Below are 20,029 nucleotides of genomic sequence, written 5' to 3'. Positions count from 1 at the left end.
ATGTAATGAACATCCTCAGAAATCCATTGTTATTCAAAATATTGGATGATAAGTCCACAAGATAAATACTCACCAGTTTCTTGCTTTACTAATAGATACACCTGGACCTCCAGTCAACTTTGTCTTTGAAGATGTGAGAAAAAATTCTGTCATTTGCAAATGGGAGCCTCCCCTTGATGATGGTGGAAGTGAAATCCTGAACTATGTACTAGAAAAGAAAGACAATACAAAAGCTGAAATGGGCTGGGTTACTGTCAGTTCAACACTCAGGCATTGTAAATTCCATGTGACAAAACTGATTGAAGGAAAAGAATACCTCTTCCGTGTATTTGCTGAAAATAGAGTTGGACCAGGGCCACCATGTGTCTCAAAACCACTGACAGCAAAAGATCCTTTCTGTAAGTTTTAACTTTGGAATACAATCTTTACAGAAAACCAGCGTAAAACTACACAGATTCTTAGAATACTCAGCTTCATATATGTGAATGTTTCCCTGAAAAAACTTTAGCAATGTTATGATTTATTGCATGTTTTAAACCATTGAAATAAAAGGAAATACTAAAAACATTCTAATTTCAGTATTAAAAAAAAAAAGAATGACAATCACCATCATAAAACTTTACACTTAAACACTTGACATCTGAATAGTGACATTCTCTGTGTTTGACAGGCTAACATTTCTATGAAAAGAGAGAACCACTGCAAGTTTGATCACTAATTGAAGTTAGTAATCAGTTTCTAGGAAAGAGTGTAGAATTATGAATGACTTAAAATAAATAATTTCTCATATCTTAGTTCTCCCGTAGCTTTGAGTAAGCTCTCAAGAAGACAGCAATGATGACAGTTTGGTTGGTTTATTTTTTCAGCTCCACCAGATCCACCAAATAAGCCTGATGTGCAAGATGTTACCAGCAACAGTATGTTGGTTAAATGGAATGAACCAAAAGACAACGGCAGCCCAATCATAGGATACTGGATTGAAAAACGTGAAATTAACAGTACTCACTGGGCTCGGGTCAACAGGAACCTTGTGAATGCTCTGGAAATAAAAGTTGAAGGATTGTTGGAAGGGTTAACCTACATCTTTAGAGTATGTGCTGAAAATGCAGCTGGCCCTGGTAAATTTAGCCCACCATCAGATCCAAAAACTGCGCAGGACCCAATAAGTAAGTAGCTCAGCAGAAGCTTATAGCAGACAGGCAACAGAATAGGATTCATATCTTTTAACTCTGATTTACACCTTTCTATTTGTAGTGCCACCTGGTCCACCAATTCCAAGGGTTGCTGATACAAGCTCAACTTCTATTGAGTTAGAATGGGAACCTCCTGCGTATAACGGTGGTGGAGATATCACTGGTTACCACGTATACAAACAACTCGTAGGAGTAAATGAGTGGTCACGTTGCACAGAGAAACCCATTAAGGTTCGAGAGTATACTGTTAAAGAAGTCAGAGAAGGTGCAGACTATAAACTCCGTGTTACTGCACTTAATGCAGCTGGTGAAGGACCACCTGGTGAAACCGAACCAGTAACAGTTGCGGAACCTAAAGGTATTGCAATTGTATTCTTTTCAAGAAATATTTAGCTGCCTATAATGTGTTTTTGAATCTCTCCCTTGAACTAATGATCTGTTTATCTCTCCCACAGAGCCTCCCACTGTTGAGCTGGATGTCTCTGTCAAAGCAGGCATTCAGATCATGGCTGGGCAAACTATTAAAATTCCTGCTACGGTGACAGGGCGTCCTACTCCCACCATTGCATGGACTGTGGAGGAGGGTGAATTAGACAAAGATCGAGTTGTTATTGAAAATGTTGGCACAAAATCTGAGTTAACCATTAAGAATGCGTTGAGAAAAGACCATGGAAGATATGTAATTACTGCTACCAATAGCAGTGGTTCCAAGTCTGCAGGAACCAGAGTAGAAGTATTTGGTAAGAAAAATATTTTCTGAAACCAACTGAGCATTTTTTTTTTTTTTTGGTGATATGATCTTTAGGCTTTATCCTACTTGTTTGATTTTGTTTTTCAGATGTTCCTGGGCCAGTGCTTGACCTAAAGCCAGTGGTCACAAACAGAAAGATGTGCTTGCTTAACTGGTCTGACCCTGAAGATGACGGGGGCAGTGATATCATAGGTTTCATAGTTGAACGGAAGGATGCCAAAATGCATACATGGAGACTAGCTATAGACACAGAGAGGTCCAAATGTGATATTACAGGTCTAGTTGAAGGACAGGAATACAAATTCCGCGTTAGTGCCAAGAACAAGTTTGGTACTGGTCCACCTGTTGAAATAGGACCCATTCTTGCAGTTGATCCATTAGGTAAGATGACTAACTTTATGAGGTTCTTCAAACAATTTTTAGTTAGAGGTTAGCAAATCGGTATTGTTATGTTGATTTCTTTCTATACAGAAAGTGTATTTAATTTTCTACTACCTGGATAAAGCATCTGCTTTAGATTACTTTATACTATCCATAGCCATACTCAGATACTTTGCATACAAAAACTATGGCTTTAACAAGCTAGATCTACTGTATTTAAATGATTTCTAAGTCTCTAATTTTTTTATGTTTTTTTCATCATGATTTATCTGTGTTATCAGGTCCTCCAACAGCACCTGAGAGGTTCATGTACACAGAAAGGACGAAGTCAAGCATTACACTTGATTGGAAGCCTCCACGTAGCGATGGTGGCAGCCCCATCTTGGGATATATTGTTGAGAAAAGGAGACATGATTCAAAAGACTATGAAAGAGTTAATGCAAGGCTATGTCCAAAAACATCTCTACTTGTTGACAAACTTGATGAACTTCATATGTATGAATTCCGTGTCAAAGCTGTCAATGCTATTGGAGAAAGTGAACCATCATTGCCTCTCAATGTAGTTATACAAGATGATGAAGGTATATCTGCTTTAAAGAAATCCATCCAAGTACCTCCATAACAGTGCAAGGCAGTTTCTCTGTTTCATCTCCATCTTCACTCTGTCATTTTTCTTCTTCTTCTCAGTACCTCCAACTGTCACATTACGTTTGGCTGTGAGAGGAGATACTATCAAAGTGAAGGCAGGAGAACCAGTTAACATTCCTGCTGACGTGACAGGACTGCCAATGCCAAAGATTGAATGGGAAAAGAATGAAGTTTTAATCGACCAAACATCCAGTGCACTTAAGATAACCAAGGAAGAAGTATCTAGGAGTGAGGCAAAAACTGAACTTATCCTTCCTGCAGCAATGAGGGATGATAAAGGCACTTATACTGTGAAAGCTTCCAATCGTCTTGGCACTGCATTTCGCAATGTGCATGTTGAAGTGTATGGTAAGGATGTGACATTCTAATAAAATGACACCTAATAAAATGTTTTTGCTTTTTTCTTTATGTAATTCTATACTGTATTGCTTTCGTGCAGATCGTCCTTCTCCACCAAGAAATCTTGCTGTTTCTGATATTAAAGCAGAATCATGCTATTTAACATGGGATGCACCTCTTGATAATGGTGGTAGTGAAATTACCCATTACATTATTGAGAAACGTGATGCAAGCAGGAAGAAATCTGAGTGGGAAGAAGTCTCCAAAAGTGTTGTTGAGAGAAGATTTGGGGTAATTTATAAAATATCTTTATCACATACTTTATTATGTATAAAAAGTAACAATAGTACACATATAATGAAAGCTCCTACTTGCATAGACACCTTTTGTTGTGCTGTATTTAGACTCCAGAATTACTAGGTAAATGTTGCCCATATATGTATGTGTTTTCCTCATGTGACAAAACAAAAGAAATTGTTCTTCTTTGATAATTAATCATAGTCGACTTTAGAAAACATCTTCCTTTCCATTTCCCAGCATTATATCTTTACCAACTGCAAAAATAAACATGATGACATTTTTGTTCATGTTCGGTCCTATGCAATTGAAATAAGAATATCCTTAGGTAATTACATACAGCCAGGTACACACAGACATAGTTATGTCAATGAGATTCTAAGACAGAATTTGAAGCTAAAACTGCTGCCTAACTTCAAATAAGCTTACTCTGAAAGTAGCTGAGTATTGATTTAAAACTTATTTTCCAGGTATGGAATCTCGCAACAAATGAAAAATACCAATTTAGAGTCCGGGCTGTAAACAAATATGGAATAAGTGATGAATGCCTCTCTGAAAAAGTTGTTATTAAGGATCCCTATGGCCTTCCTGGACCTCCTGGAAAGCCAAAAATTTTAGATCGCACCAGGTCATCAATGCTGGTGTCCTGGCAGCCTCCACTGGACAATGGTGGCAGTCCAATAACTGGCTATTGGTTGGAGAAAAGAGAGGTGGGAGGTGTCTACTGGTCACGTGTTAACAGAGCTCCAGTAACAAAACCATCAGTAAAAGGTCTGGAGTACAATGTGCTTCGTTTGGCTGAAGGTGTTGAATACCAGTTTAGAGTTATGGCTGAAAATCTTGCTGGAATTGGCCCTCCCAGTGAACCATCAGATCCTGCCTTAGCAGCAGATCCCATATGTAAGTATATGGTTTGTATACCTGATTTTAAGGACTATACCACACCAGAACCAAAATGTGCTACTATTACTTGTATTGAATTTGGTGCAATTAATCCAAAGCTTTGTTTTCATTAAAACAAAAAGAATATATTGACACAAAGTAGTTTCCTGATTTGCTGCTTTTCACCATTTTAAAAATAATTAGCTTTAATTTTTTTACCTCTTTTATGAAGTTTAAACTGTGATTACACCAAAGCAAAAATGCCAGATGAACTTGAGTTCAGAATCAGATTTTTATATTATTTTTTTCTTTATTGTTAAAGTGTTCAATCTTTATGCCTTGTACCTTAAGTATTCCTTAATAATATATGTAATTAGTAGTACACATGGTCTAGGATTATACACTGTTCATATGACAGAAGACAATGAAAATACTTGCATTCTTCTAGAATCTATTCAGAAAAATATCGGCAGACACTAACTCTCAGGTAATTTTCACTTGCTCTTGTTTTACAAGTTGTGCCTGGTCCACCATCTTGCCCAGAGGTTAAAGACAAAACCAAATCATCTGTAGCTCTTGCCTGGAAGCCTCCACAAAAGGATGGTGGCAGCCCTATAAAAGGGTATATTGTTGAAATGCAAGATGAAGGTACTACTGACTGGAAGAAGGTGAATGAAGGAGACAAACTCTTCCCTACTTGTGAATGTGTTATTCCCAATTTGAAAGAGCTCAGAAAATACCGATTTAGGGTAAAAGCTGTAAATGCTGCTGGTGAATCAGAACCAAGCCCTGCAACATCAGAAATACCTGTCCAAGACATTCTAGGTAAGCATTCTGGGAATTAATTTAGGTATTTATATCTAAATGCCACCTGCTGCTGTGAATGTTGAAGCAGGTTGCCAAGCAAGCCGAAGTCCAAACAGGACGAACAATTATGCAAAAATCTAACAAAAGCTTGACACACATTTTTTAATGTGTCGTGATTACCAGGGAGGCATCTGTTAGAAAACTGATGAGCACCTACAGTCAGACTAAAGAAATAATGTGCATTTTATGAAGAAATTACTGTAACAAGTTTTTCTATTTGTATACCTCCCAGATTCCTTAACCACACCTAACCTTTCCTCACATGAACATGCATTCTGTGTGCTTGTGTGGAGTTTTAGCTCAGTGCTGACAGAAATTTACTTTCAGTAGCTTTTAAAATCTATGTCTTAAAATACTTTTGCAGAGGAACCAGAAATCTTCCTTGAACTTGGAGCACAGGATTTCCTCTCTTGTCGTGCTGGCACAACAATTAAAATACCAGCTGTTATCAAGGGTCGTCCAGTTCCAAAAACATTTTGGGAGTTTGAAGGAAAAGCAAAGACGACAGCAAAGGTCAGTGAAAGAAAAGCTTTCATCTACACGTGCTTCTAGGTATTTAAGCCTATGCCCTTTTATATTTACATTATTTCCCTTTGTTTCTAGGAGGGAGGCCATAATGTACCTGAAGAAGCTCAGGTAAAACAAGGCGTTTTTGTCTTTAGCACTGTTGCATTTTTAAAACATAAATATTTACAGTTGACCTATAACTTTTCTTTCTTTCTGTAATACACAGGTGGAAGCGACTGATACACGTTCAGTGATTATCATCCCTGACTGCAACAGAAGTCATTCTGGACGATACAGTATTACAGCAAAGAACAAAGCAGGACAAAAAACTGTACATGTCAGAGTCAATGTTCTTGGTATGGCTTACACTTATCAAAGTGTTCAAATACTGGGTTTTAGTCTTATTTTTCTACATGCTTATGTAAAATTGTTTCTATTGTACTTTTACTTTAACAGATGTCCCAGGTCCACCAAAAGACCTAAAAGTAAGTGATATCACAAGAGGTAGTTGTAAACTTTCATGGAAGATGCCAGATGATGATGGAGGAGATAGAATCAGAGGCTATGTTATAGAGAAAAGAAATATTGATGGGAAGGCCTGGACTAAAGTCAATGCAAACTGTGGAAGTACTTCCTTTGTTGTACCTGATCTCATAACCGGCCAAGAATATTTCTTCCGGGTACGCGCAGAAAACCGTTTTGGTGTTGGCCCTCCTGCAGAAACCATCCAACGGACCACAGCCAGGGATCCAATCCGTAAGTGAAATCAAGGTCAAACAAATCCTTTAAAACCAGATAGTACTGCGCAGCGGATTTATTCACTTTTCTGTTTTGTTTGTAAAGATCCTCCTGATCCACCTATTAAACTAAAGATTGGCCTTGTAACCAAGAACACTGTGAGCCTGACATGGAAACCCCCAAAGAATGATGGTGGAGCTCCTGTTACACATTATAATGTTGAATGTCTCCGCTGGGATCGCACTGGAGAAGTGAAAGAGACTTGGAAGCAATGCAACAGACGTGATGTAGAAGAAACAAAGTTTACCGTTGAGGATCTTGTAGAAGGTGGAGAATATGAATTCAGAGTCAAAGCTGTAAATATAGCAGGTCCCAGTAGGCCTTCAGCCACTGTTGGCCCACTTGTTGTCAAAGACCAGACTTGTAAGTAGTAGCTGATACCAGTAGATAGAAATGACATTTTTAAAATTATGAGGTATTTTTGTAAGTTAATTTTTCCAACATTTCATTGTAGGCCCACCATCTATTGAACTCAAAGAATTTATGGAGGTTGAAGAAGGAACAGATGTTAACATTGTGGCCAAGATAAAGGGTGTACCCTTCCCCACATTAACATGGCTAAAAGCTTCTCCAAAGAAACCAGATGACAAAACACCAGTGCTGTATGATCAACATGTCAATAAGATTGTTGGTGAAGACACTTGCACTTTATTGATTCAACAGTCTCGCAGAAGTGATACAGGCTTATATACTATAACGGCTGTAAATAATCTAGGAACTGCTTCAAAGGAGATGAGACTAAACGTTCTGGGTAGGTATCAAGAGCTCTTATGCATTGCATAAATTGGTAGCATTCATGTAATACTTTATTTTCATGTAATTCATGTAATACTTTATTTTAATAGCATTTTAATTAATTCTTCTTTATGAAAATGTATCTTTTAGGTCGTCCTGGACCTCCAGTGGGACCTATTAAATTTGAATCCATTTTGGCTGATAAAATGACAATATCATGGCTTCCTCCATTAGATGATGGTGGTTCTAAGATTACAAACTATGTTATAGAGAAAAAAGAAGTGAACAGAAAGACATGGGTACCTGTTACTAATGAGCCTAAGGAATGTTTATTCACTGTTCCCAAGTTGATGGAAGGCCATGAGTATGTGTTCCGCATTATGGCACAGAACAAATATGGTATTGGAGAACCTTTGGATAGTGAACCAGAAACAGCACGAAACCTTTTCAGTAAGTAGGAATATGTTTTCATGCACTGACATTTGTACAGCATCTGTTAAATGCCACTACTATTTTTCCCTCTTCAAGTAAGTAAATTTTCTAGAAAAGCTTGAAGAGTTTTAGCATCAGTAGTTAGTTCTTAAAAGGCCATGTCATACTTCAAAACACTTCTCCCTCCTTGTTATATATCAAAAGACTATCTTAAGTTTCTTTAATTTTTAAATACATGAATAGAAGTTTGTCTGATAAGATTCAGGTCATTCTGTTGTATTTGAGACGTTATTGACCTTATAGATAAGGAAGAATCAATTTCTTGCCTTTGGTTTTGGAAGAGAAATTAGACAGAGTAGCTCTGTTGAGGATGGAACGTTACGCTGACAAGAGCACATCATTCTTAAAACTTCCAAGATCAGGCTGGGCACTGAGATGAAGTACTGATCCAGGAAGTTGAGAAAAACTTTTTTTGACAAATGTTCTTTGAAGGAAAGATACTTTACATTTTGCAGAAGTATATATGCATCTGAATAGGGATGGGAAGGTGAATGAGGGAAGGAGTCTCACACGGACAGGTAACTACCTAATGCAACTGTGCACATATGTGATGCATAACTCTTATTTGCACTCTACCTACCTCTGTTTCCATTTATCCTTTTTTTTTACAAGCTATGTGTAATTTTTTTCCCCCAGCTGTTCCTGGGCCTTGTGACAAGCCAACAGTTAGCAGTATAACACGTGACTCAATGACTGTAAACTGGGAAGAGCCAGAACATGATGGTGGCTCTCCTATTACTGGTTACTGGTTGGAGCGCAAAGAGACTACTGGGAAGAGATGGACCAGGGTTAACCGTGATCCTATCAAACCGATGACACTGGGGGTTTCGTACAAAGTTACAGGTCTTATTGAAGGTTCCGAATATCAGTTCCGTGTTTCAGCTATCAATGCAGCTGGTGTTGGTCCACCAAGCATGCCGTCTGATCCAGCAATTGCTAGAGATCCTATTGGTAAATATTTTACATTCCTATTTGTTAATTTGAAAATATTCAAATAAAAGCACAGAATATATTGTTATGCTGAAATATTATATGATATTTTTTAGCCCCACCTGGCCCTCCTATTCCAAAAGTTACCGATTGGACAAAGTCTTCAGTAGACTTGGAGTGGACTCCACCACTAAAGGATGGTGGTTCTAGGGTCACTGGCTACATTGTTGAGTATAAAGAAGAAGGAAAGGAGGAATGGGAACGGGTAGGTGGAAAATTAATACAGAATCTGCATTTCTTGTTTCTTTCTGTCTGTCAAAAGAAATTTTTCACAATGCGAGTTATTTTCTAAAAGTTGATACTTTTGCACCATAATTATCTTTATATGTTTGAAATATAAGACCAAACGTACAAGTCAGTAATAGCCCCTCCACAACATCAAGTTAACTTTGCAGTTTCCTAAACTTAGAATTTTTAAGTTTCTTTTTAAAGATCTGAGAAAATATCTCGGTAATTTGTGATAAAAGAACAGAAGATGGCACCAAGTTAGAACTCCCACTAGTGTTAAACTGTGACAAATAATTTGCAGCTACTATGTGTCTCCATTTTCCCACTTTTTTCAATAATGTGCTAGTGAGATTTTTTTTCAGTAATTAATTACTGAATTTTATTTTTTTCAATAATGCATTACTGGAAATGTGACTGATCCATGTCTTGGCTATTTTTTGTATCTCCATTAACATTTGGGTGCATTTTAAGTTATACAGAAATTTCCTGCAGTCATTTATTTCAGTTTATTTGTCCAATAACACATATAGTTCTTCTGAGACTGTAGACTATTGTATAATAATTGCTGTAACATCCTTTTCTGCTAGAATTATCAAAAAGGCGAATCTTCAGTATAGTCTGCATATCTGTCTTGTATTTCTTTACACAGATTCTGAAGAAATCTATGTCAGCTCAATTTATGCACACTTAAGACTGTCTTGTCCTTGTAAATCTGAAACAACATCTGATTTAAGATTTGTTTCAAACATCACAAAGAAGTTGATAATACTTTAGCTGATGTTATATTTTTTTCCAGGCAAAAGATAAAGAAATTAGAGGAACCAAGTTCGTTGTGGCAGGATTAAAAGAAGGATGCTTTTACAAATTTAGAGTTAGAGCAGTGAATGCTGCTGGCATCGGAGAGCCTGGAGAAGTTACAGACATTATTGAAATGAAGGACAGAATTGGTATTTATCATTTACATTTACATTTTTAGTACCTCTAAATTAAAATTAGAAAAAAATTCATTGAAATTTTTTGTTCCCCTCCCGCAGTGGCTCCTGATATTAATTTGGATGCAAGCGTCAGGGATAGAATTGTTGTTCATGCTGGAGGAGTGATTCGGATCATAGCATACGTCTCAGGAAAACCAGCTCCAACAGTGACTTGGAGTAGGGATGAGCAAGCTTTACCAGAAGAAGCCAAAATTGAAGAAACAGCTATTAGTTCTTCTTTGGTCATTAAGAATTGCAAAAGGAGCCACCAGGGTATATACACTCTTCTTGCTAAAAATGCTGGTGGTGAGCGGAAGAAGACAATTATTGTTGATGTGCTAGGTAAATAGCAACTTCAATCTTTGTGAACAAGTACAATTTCATAACATCCAACATGTATACTTAAATCCTCCATTACTTCTTTGCTTTCAGATGTGCCAGGCCCAGTTGGAATGCCATTCCTCACTGAGAACCTAACCAATGACTCATGTAAATTGACATGGTTTACTCCAGAAGACGATGGTGGTTCTCCTATTACCAACTATATAATTGAAAAACGTGAATCTGACCATAGAGCTTGGACCCCAGTAAGCTACACAGTTACAAGACAGAATGCTACTGTTCAGGGACTCATTGAAGGGAAAGCCTACTTTTTCCGAATTGCAGCTGAGAATATAATTGGCATGGGTCCATTCACAGAGACAACAAAAGAGATTGTCATTAGAGATCCGATAAGTAAGTATATTTTCAGGTTTGGATTTCAGTCATATGAGGTGAATGTGCAGAAAAATGCATTTACCATATTTTTTTTGTTTACTTACAGCTGTTCCTGACCGTCCAGAAGACTTGGAAGTAAAAGCAGTTACAAAGAACTCTGTTACATTAACTTGGAATCCTCCAAAATACAATGGAGGCTCAGATATCACTATGTACGTTCTAGAGAGCCGTCTCATTGGAAAAGAGAAATTCCACAGAGTTACAAAGGAGAAAATGCTTGATAGGAAATACACTGTAGAAGGCTTGAAAGAGGGTGACACCTATGAGTATCGTGTGAGTGCCTGCAATATCGTGGGGCAAGGCAAGCCATCATTTTGCACAAAACCAATCACATGCAAGGATGAAATTGGTATGCATCTTTTTCATATTTCTTTTGAAAACAGTAATTACATTTACCGATCTCTTACCTTTTCTTATTGATATTTCTGACATTTGTGTTTTTCAACATCACCTTTCAGCTCCTCCAACACTTGACCTCGACTTTAGAGACAAGCTTATTGTTCGTGTCGGTGAAGCTTTCAGTCTGACCGGACGTTACTCGGGCAAGCCTGCACCAAAGGTTACATGGCTAAAGGATGACATTGTTGTGAAAGAAGATGACCGTACAAAAATCAAGACAACTCCTACAACTCTTTGCCTGGGGATACTAAAATCTGTCCGTGGAGACTCAGGCAAATATTGTGTTACTGTAGAGAACAGCACAGGATCAAGAAAAGGATTTTGTCAAGTTAATGTCGTTGGTAGGTTTTACTGGAAACAGTATTGTATGTGATTTTTAGTAGTGATTAGAATTCATTGTATTATATACAATGTAAAAATTGTATATGTAAAATTATATTAATGTAAAATTATATTAATGTAAAAATTAACATGTGTTCTTTATTACAATAATTTGATTTACTGCATTCTCATTTTTACTCAAATACTATATATTAATTTTAAGTACATATTTAACTCTGGCTTAGTTTATTCAGCATGAATAATTAAATGTATTTACATGCATTTAGAGAATGTAAACACTGAATACCTAAGGAATTAATTCCAGTGAGTGAAATTTGTATTAAATTCAAATTCCGTATTGAAACTGTGACGCTGAAATTCTAATTTCGTAATATGTTTACTGTATTGACACTTTTTAAATCTATGTCATTATGTGAAGTTCATATATAAACATGATTATGCTTTTTTTTTTCTTAAACAGATCGCCCATCACCTCCAGTAGGCCCAGTTATATTTGATGAAGTTCATAAAGATCATATGGTTGTTTCCTGGAAACCTCCATTAGATGATGGAGGCAGTGAAATTACAAATTACATTATTGAGAAGAGGGATGCACACAGAGACCTGTGGATGCCAGTTACATCTGCCACAGTTAAGACAACATGCAAAATTCCAAAGCTGCTTGAAGGAAGAGAATATCAAATTCGAATTTATGCTGAAAATCTTTATGGCATAAGTGATCCTCTCATCTCTGATGAGATGAAAGCCAAGGACCGTTTCCGTATGTTACTCATTTGCTATCCTACTTTGAGACTCTAATCTTTACTTTGTTTGTGGTGCTCATGAGGTCCTTTTCCTTCTTCTGTTCCCAGGTGTTCCTGATGCACCTGAGCAACCAATCATTAAGGATGTTACCAAAGACTCTGCAGTAGTGGTTTGGAAAAAGCCATATGATGGAGGCAAGCCAATAACAAACTATATTGTAGAAAAGAAGGAAACAATGGCTACAAGATGGGTCAGAGTTACCAGAGACCCAATTTTCCCCAGTACGCAGTTCAAAGTACCTGACCTCCTCGAAGGCTGTGAATATGAATTCCGTGTTTCAGCAGAAAATGAAATTGGCATTGGTGATCCTAGTCCACCATCAAAGCCAATTTTTGCTAGAGATCCAATTGGTAAAGTATCATATTTCATTTTTAACTGAAATTTTAATGCACTCTTCATTTCAGTTAGAAAATAATTTTTACAATTTCCTTTTTTTCCCATTTCTTTCTTTTTTTGTTCTTTTAACAGCAAAACCAAGTCCACCTATTAATCCGGAAGCAGTAGATAAAACTAAAAATTCAGTTGATTTGTCTTGGCAACCACCACGCCATGATGGTAATGGCAAGATAATTGGCTACCTGATTGAATATCAGAAAGTTGGAGATGAAGAATGGAAAAAGGCCAATCTTACAGCAGATTCTTGTCCGGAAACAAAATACAAAGTCACTGGCCTTACTGAGGGTTTGACCTACAAGTTCAGGGTCAAGGCAGTCAATGCAGCAGGTGAATCTGAACCAGCCTATGTTCCTGAGCCAGTAGAAGTAAAGGACAGACTTGGTGAGTTTAATAAAATCAGATAAGTTTCTTAAGAGATTTTTTTTCTCCTCATTTTCTGAAAACATATTATTTTGATTCCAGAACCTCCTGAGTTGATACTTGATGCTAATATGGCCCGAGAACAGCATGTAAAAGCTGGAGATACCCTGAGACTTAGTGCTGTTATTAAAGGTGTTCCATTCCCAAAAGTTTCTTGGAAGAAAGAAGATCATGAAGTCTCACCCAAAGCTGATATTGAAGTTACAGGAGTTGGCAGTAAGCTTGAAATTCGTAACACTGTCCATGAAGATGGTGGAATTTACTCCCTGACAGTTGAAAATCCAGCTGGTTCAAAGACTGTTTCAGTAAAAGTTGTTGTCTTAGGTAATCTTTTTGAAGTTCCTTTTATACTGCATTCTTTTTTTCAATAATTAGTGATTAAGAAATAAATAAATGTCTGGAAAATATCAATAAACTGAGTTATAAGAAATGCATAGTAGTAAAAGGAATAATAATTACATTAAATATATTCTTTCCTCTTGAAATTTAGTAAGTTTTGTGAAAAATGCTTTTTTATCAAATAAATAACAGATTCAAATTTTGTCAATATTAGATAAGCCTGGTCCACCCCGAAATCTGCAAGTCAGTGAAGTTAGAAGTGATTCTTGCTATCTCACTTGGATGGAACCAGAAGATGATGGAGGCTCTGTCATCACCAACTATGTGGTGGAAAGAAAAGATGTAGCTTCTGCACAGTGGGTAGCCATCTCATCATCGTCCAAGAAACGCAGTCATATAGCTAAATATCTGATGGAAGGCACTCAGTATCTCTTCCGAGTTGCAGCCGAGAATCAGTATGGTAGAGGTCCATATGTGGAAACCCTCAAGCCTATTAAAGCTATAGATCCACTGCGTAAGTGGTTTTCAGTTATATGAATTGTTTTGTCCACGTGGTTCTTGGCAATTTTTGAGATTATCTTGTTGGTACTAATGTGAACAAGGTATATTGCTTCCATAGATTGGACATCCTAGTAACCATTTTGATTTTGTATTTTAAAAGATCCTCCAGGGCCACCAAAGAATCTGCATCATGTAGATGTTGACAAGACTGAAGTTTCCCTTGTTTGGGATCGACCAGATCGTGATGGTGGTGCTGAGATAACTGGATATTTGGTGGAATATCAAGAAGATGGTGCAGATGAGTGGACAAAGTTCCAGACAGTCCCTATGTTGGACTGCGTTGTCACAGGCCTACAAAAAGGAAAAATATACAAATTCCGTGTGAAAGCTCAGAATATTGTTGGTCTTAGCCTTCCAGATACAACTATACCAATAGAGTGCCAAGAAAAACTAGGTAATTTTTATTTTTTCATGTTCTTTCACTGGTTGTTTCTCTCTTTCTTTAAGTGTTTCCCCTGGAAAGGTAATTGTTATTTTTCTCTAATTTCAGTACCTCCATCGGTGGAACTAGATGTGAAGTTAATTGAAGGTCTTGTTGTTAAAGCTGGCACAACAGTAAGACTTCCTGCAATTATGAGAGGTGTGCCAGTTCCCACTGCAAAATGGCTTACTGATGGCACTGAAATTAAAACAGATGGCAGATACAAGATTGAGACTGACAATTATTCAACTGTACTTACCATCAAAGACTGTATAAGAAAAGATACGGGAGAATATCTACTCACAGTATCTAATACAGCTGGCAGCAAAACTGTTGCTCTGCATCTTACAGTTTTGGATGTTCCGGGCCCACCAACTGGTCCCATTAATATTCTTGAAGTAACACCAGAACATATGGTTATTTCTTGGCGCCCTCCTAAAGATGATGGTGGAAGTCCTATAATAAATTATATTGTTGAGAAACGTCAATCAAAGAAAGAAACTTGGGGAGTGGTTAGCTCTGGAACAAGTCACACAAAAATTAAGATTCCACGACTTCAGAAAGGCTGTGAATATGTTTTCCGTGTTCGGGCAGAAAATAAGATAGGCATTGGTGCACCCCTTGATTCAGAACCAACAGTTGCTAAACATATGTTTGATGTACCATCCCCACCTGGTAAACCAACTGTTTATGATATTACAGAAAATGCTGCAACTGTGTCTTGGACCCTACCAAAATCTGATGGTGGAACTCCAATAACTGGTTATATACTTGAACGCCGAGAAGCATCTGGTAAATGGGTGCGTGTCAATAAGACACCGATACTTGATATGAAATACAGAGTCACTGGTCTTTTCGAAGGTAACACATACGAATTCAGAGTTTTTGCAGAAAATATGGTGGGCTTAAGCAAACCATCTCCAAGCTCTGATCCAATCAAAGCATCACGTCCTATCACTCCTCCTGGACCACCCATAAATCCAAAATTAAAAGACAAAACCAAAGAAACAGCTGATCTTGTGTGGACGAAGCCCCTTAAAGATGGTGGCAGCCCAATTCTGGGATACATTGTGGAATGTCAGAAAACTGGAACTACTCAGTGGAATAGGATTAATAAGGATGAACTTATTAGACAGTGTGCTTTCAGAGTACCTGGGTTAATAGAAGGAAATGAATATAAATTCCGAATAAAAGCTGTAAACATTGTGGGAGAGGGAGAACCAAGGGAACTGGCAGAAACTGTACTTGCAAAGGATATTCTTTCTCCTCCAGAAGTAAGCCTAGATGTGACCTGTCGAGATGTAATTACTGTCCGAGTAGGCCAAACAATCCGTATTACTGGTAAAGTAAAAGGCAGGCCAGATCCTGACATAACATGGTCTAAGGACGGCAAAGTACTAGTCCAAGAAAAGAATGTTGAAATAGTTCATGATCTACCTAATGTTGAACTGCAAGTGAAAGAAGCCAAAAGATCTGATCATGGCAAATATATAATAGCAGCTAAGAACAGCTGTGGACATGCTCAAGCTTTTGCTGTTGTTAATGTACTTGACAGACCTGGACCATGTCAGAACTTGAAAATAAGTTACGTCACAAAAGATTCTTGCATGATCGCTTGGGAGAGTCCAGTGGATAATGGTGGCTCTGAAATTACAAACTACATAGTAGAGTACCGTCAACCAAACCAGAGAGGATGGTCAATTGTGTCTTCTGATATCACTAAACGACTAGTAAAGGCAAATCTTGTAGAGAATCGTGAATACTTTTTCAGAGTTTGTGCAGAAAACAAAATAGGACCAGGTCCTTGCATCGAGACCAAGACTCCCATCCTTGCCATCAATCCTATTGACAAGCCTGGAGAGCCAGAAAATCTTCACATTGCAGAGAAAGGAAAGACATTTGTATATTTGAAATGGAGAAGGCCAGATTATGATGGTGGAAGTCCCAACTTAAGTTATCATGTTGAGAGAAAACTGAAAGATTCAGATGAATGGGAAAGAGTTCACAAAGGCAGCATTAAGGAAACACACTACATGGTAGATAAATGTGTTGAAAACAAGATTTACCAATTCCGAGTTCAGACCAAGAATGAGGCAGGTGAAAGTGACTGGGTACGAACAGCTGAAGTTGTTGTGAAGGAAGATTTGCAGAAACCAGTGCTAGACTTGAAGTTAAGTGGGGTGCTAACTGTGAAAGCAGGTGACACAATTAGAATTGAGGCTGGAGTCAGAGGAAAACCGCAGCCTGAAATTGTATGGACAAAAGACAAAGATGCCACAGATCTAACCAGGTCTCCAAGAGTCAGTATTGAAACAACTTCTGACACATCTAAGTTTGTTCTCACAAAATCAAGGCGTAGTGATGGTGGGAAATATGTGATTACTGCAACTAACACAGCTGGCAGTTTTGTAGCATATGCTACTGTTATTGTCTTGGATAAACCAGGTCCTGTTAGAAATTTGAAAGTAACTGATATTTCAAGTGATAGATGTACTGTTACTTGGGACCCTCCAGAAGATGATGGTGGTTGTGAAATACAGAACTACATCCTGGAAAAATGTGAAAGCAAGCGCATGGTTTGGTCTACATACTCCTCCTCTGTTCTAACGAACTATGCAAATGTGACACGCCTCATTGAAGGTAATGAATATATATTCAGAGTTCGTGCAGAGAACAAAATGGGCACTGGTCCACCAACAGAAACACACCCAATTATTGCAAAAACAAAATATGATAGACCTGGACGCCCTGACCCTCCAGATGTCACAAGAGTTAGCAAAGAAGAGATGACCGTAGTCTGGAATCCACCAGAGTATGATGGTGGCAAATCAATTACAGGATACATTTTAGAGAAGAAAGAGAAACGATCACTGAGATGGGTTCCTGTTACTAAGACTGCAATCCCAGAGAGACGCAAGAAGGTTACTAATCTCATCCCTGGTCATGAATATCAGTTCCGCGTCAGTGCTGAAAATGAAGTTGGACTTGGAGAACCGAGTTTGCCATCAAGACCTGTGGTAGCAAAAGACCCAATAGGTATCATACCACTATATTCTACTGTATCTTGTTTTCATGTTAACATCACAGACTGCTAAATTACACAACTGTGTTCTTATCCGTAATTTTTATTGTCTTTCAGAACCACCTGGTCCTCCCACAAACTTGAGAGTGGTTGATAGCACAAAGAGTTCCATAACCCTTGGTTGGGGAAAACCGGTGTATGATGGTGGTGCTCCAATTATTGGATATGTTGTGGAAATTAGACCAAAAGTTGAAGGTGCTGATCCTGAAGCAGGATGGAAACGCTGCAATGTTGCTGCCCAGGTTATTCATACACAATTTACTGCCACCAGCCTGGATGAGAACCAGTTATATGAGTTCAGAGTTTCTGCCCAAAACCAGGTTGGCCTTGGCCGACCAGCTGAACTGAAAGAAGCTGTATCTCCCAAAGAAATACTTGGTGAGTTTTCACATCCTCTTTATGAGTATTTGCATACAATCTTTATTTGTTCAGGTTTTATTTTACTTCATGCACTAAACTTTGCATTTATTCCTTTGATTTCTTTGTTTTTGTCTTTCAGAACCTCCTGAGATTGAGTTGGATGCAAGCATGAGAAAGTTAGTCACAGTAAGGGCAGGATGCCCTATTAGACTTTTTGCCATCGTTAGGGGTCGCCCAGCACCAAAAGTCACCTGGAGGAGAATGGGTATTGATAACGTTATCAGAAAAGGGCAAGTTGATCTGGTTGACACTATGGCCTTCTGTGTCATCCCTGATTCAACGCGTGATGACTCAGGCAAATATTCATTGACGCTTGTTAATGCAGCTGGAGAAAAAGCTGTATTTGTGAACGTCAGAGTCCTGGGTAAGTAACGAGAGAAATACCTCTAGCTAATTTTTTAACTATACTAAAAGTTAATTGCCAGAAATTTTATGGCCCCCAGCTGCTACAGTTTTTGAGCATAACTGTGTGAGCTAACACTAACTCCCCCTACTTAGGAAACTATTAGAACCCTTTAATTTTAATTTATGAAAGAAGAAAAGATAAGCATAAATTTATATTTCTTTATAGATACACCTGGACCTGTATCAGACTTCAAGGTTTCAGATGTCACCAAGATGTCATGCCATCTTTCATGGGCACCTCCAGAGAACGATGGTGGTAGCCCAGTGACTCATTACATTCTGCAAAAACGTGAGGCTGACAGGAAGACGTGGGGAACAGTCACTGCAGAACTAAAGAAAACCAGTTTCCAAATAGCTAACCTGGTACCCGGAAATGAATATTTCTTTAGAGTAACAGCAGTAAATGAATATGGGTCAGGTGTTCCAACTGATATACCAAAACCAGTTCTTGCAACAGATCCTCTAAGTAAGTCTGCCTTTATGCACGTTTTATGCTTTTTCTCTACTTTTAATAAGATTTTGCATTTTTTGAAAGCTGATGTTTCTAAATTGCACAATGCTACTAACTAATCAATGATAAATATTTCTCTGTCAGTTTCTTTCAAAATATGCAATCTATGAACACAGTACCTTTGCACTTATTAAGATTTTTTTCTCTTTTCTGTATTGTCCTTGTTGAGACAAAATGGAGAGCATCCAATAATTCAACAAGAATTCAATAGCCAGAAAATTTTGGAAATTCAGTGTTTAATGTGTTTCTCATTTTTTTGCCCTGAAAGGTGAACCCGATCCACCAAGAAAACTTGAAGTTACTGAAATTACGAAGAATAGTGCTACTTTAGGCTGGCTGCCACCATTACGAGATGGAGGTTCTAAAGTTGATGGCTACATTGTTAGCTACAAAGAAGATGATCAACCAGCGGATCGCTGGACAGAATATTCAGTTGTTAAAGATCTCTCCATTGTTGTAGCTGGTCTGAAAGAGGGAAAGAAGTACAAGTTTAAAGTGGCAGCTAGAAACGCTGTAGGAGTAAGTTTGCCAAGAGAAACTGAAGGAGTATTTGAAATTAAAGAACAGCTCAGTAAGTAACAATTTAAATACTACCTACATTGCAATATTCTGCTTTAATCATGAAATGAGCAAGCATTCTAGTTGTTTGAGTTAGTCCCAGAAAATACATGCTTTATGAAGAGATCTGGAGGATTATGGTTAACTGTATTCAATACTTTGACAGGCCAGAAAGGATGAGATTTGACCACTAATTAGAATTATTAAAGAAAGTTTGCAGGTATGGTTTCAGATGGAACCAGAAAATGGGAACTAAGGAGAAATAACAGATACTTTCAATGAACTTAAAATGAAAGAGTCAGAATGGTAGTATGAGAGGTAAATGGGGCCAAAAGTGCAACCTGTTTTAAGATAAGGGAGAGCAAGTTGTTGATAATGCAGAGATGGTTGAGAATGTGAAGCAAAAACCAGGAAGGACAGACTGGCCTAACTGAGGTACTAGGGCCCTTGAGGCACAGGAAGATGTAGGGGTACAAGGCAGATGAAAAGAACCTTCTTCATTTGTGACTTGG

At 37.9% G+C, this 20,029-nt stretch overlaps 1 protein-coding gene across 1 annotated transcript in view; it reads left to right on the top strand.

Moving 5' to 3' along the window:
- The window catches only part of TTN (titin), a 240,400-nt gene that overhangs the window by 166,328 nt on the left and 54,043 nt on the right, over positions 1–20,029 (top strand). Inside the window, 35 exon segments of the mRNA XM_054069478.1 lie at positions 96–398; positions 867–1,166; positions 1,255–1,551; positions 1,649–1,933; positions 2,032–2,325; positions 2,607–2,906; positions 3,013–3,321; positions 3,413–3,603; positions 4,080–4,509; positions 5,008–5,316; positions 5,723–5,871; positions 5,962–5,994; positions 6,092–6,221; positions 6,322–6,621; positions 6,709–7,026; positions 7,118–7,414; positions 7,549–7,848; positions 8,527–8,841; positions 8,937–9,085; positions 9,905–10,055; positions 10,143–10,424; positions 10,515–10,817; positions 10,906–11,208; positions 11,318–11,599; positions 12,061–12,360; positions 12,452–12,754; positions 12,873–13,181; positions 13,263–13,544; positions 13,774–14,073; positions 14,221–14,514; positions 14,611–17,577; positions 17,681–18,001; positions 18,123–18,407; positions 18,615–18,914; positions 19,228–19,530. Coding sequence (XP_053925453.1) covers positions 96–398; positions 867–1,166; positions 1,255–1,551; positions 1,649–1,933; positions 2,032–2,325; positions 2,607–2,906; positions 3,013–3,321; positions 3,413–3,603; positions 4,080–4,509; positions 5,008–5,316; positions 5,723–5,871; positions 5,962–5,994; positions 6,092–6,221; positions 6,322–6,621; positions 6,709–7,026; positions 7,118–7,414; positions 7,549–7,848; positions 8,527–8,841; positions 8,937–9,085; positions 9,905–10,055; positions 10,143–10,424; positions 10,515–10,817; positions 10,906–11,208; positions 11,318–11,599; positions 12,061–12,360; positions 12,452–12,754; positions 12,873–13,181; positions 13,263–13,544; positions 13,774–14,073; positions 14,221–14,514; positions 14,611–17,577; positions 17,681–18,001; positions 18,123–18,407; positions 18,615–18,914; positions 19,228–19,530 — 12,294 coding nt within the window.

Source organism: Cuculus canorus, chromosome 6, assembly GCF_017976375.1.
Source record: "Cuculus canorus isolate bCucCan1 chromosome 6, bCucCan1.pri, whole genome shotgun sequence".
In the NCBI taxonomy this organism is placed as follows: Eukaryota; Metazoa; Chordata; class Aves; order Cuculiformes; family Cuculidae; genus Cuculus; species Cuculus canorus.
This window is presented reverse-complemented; position numbering and strand designations above follow the sequence as displayed.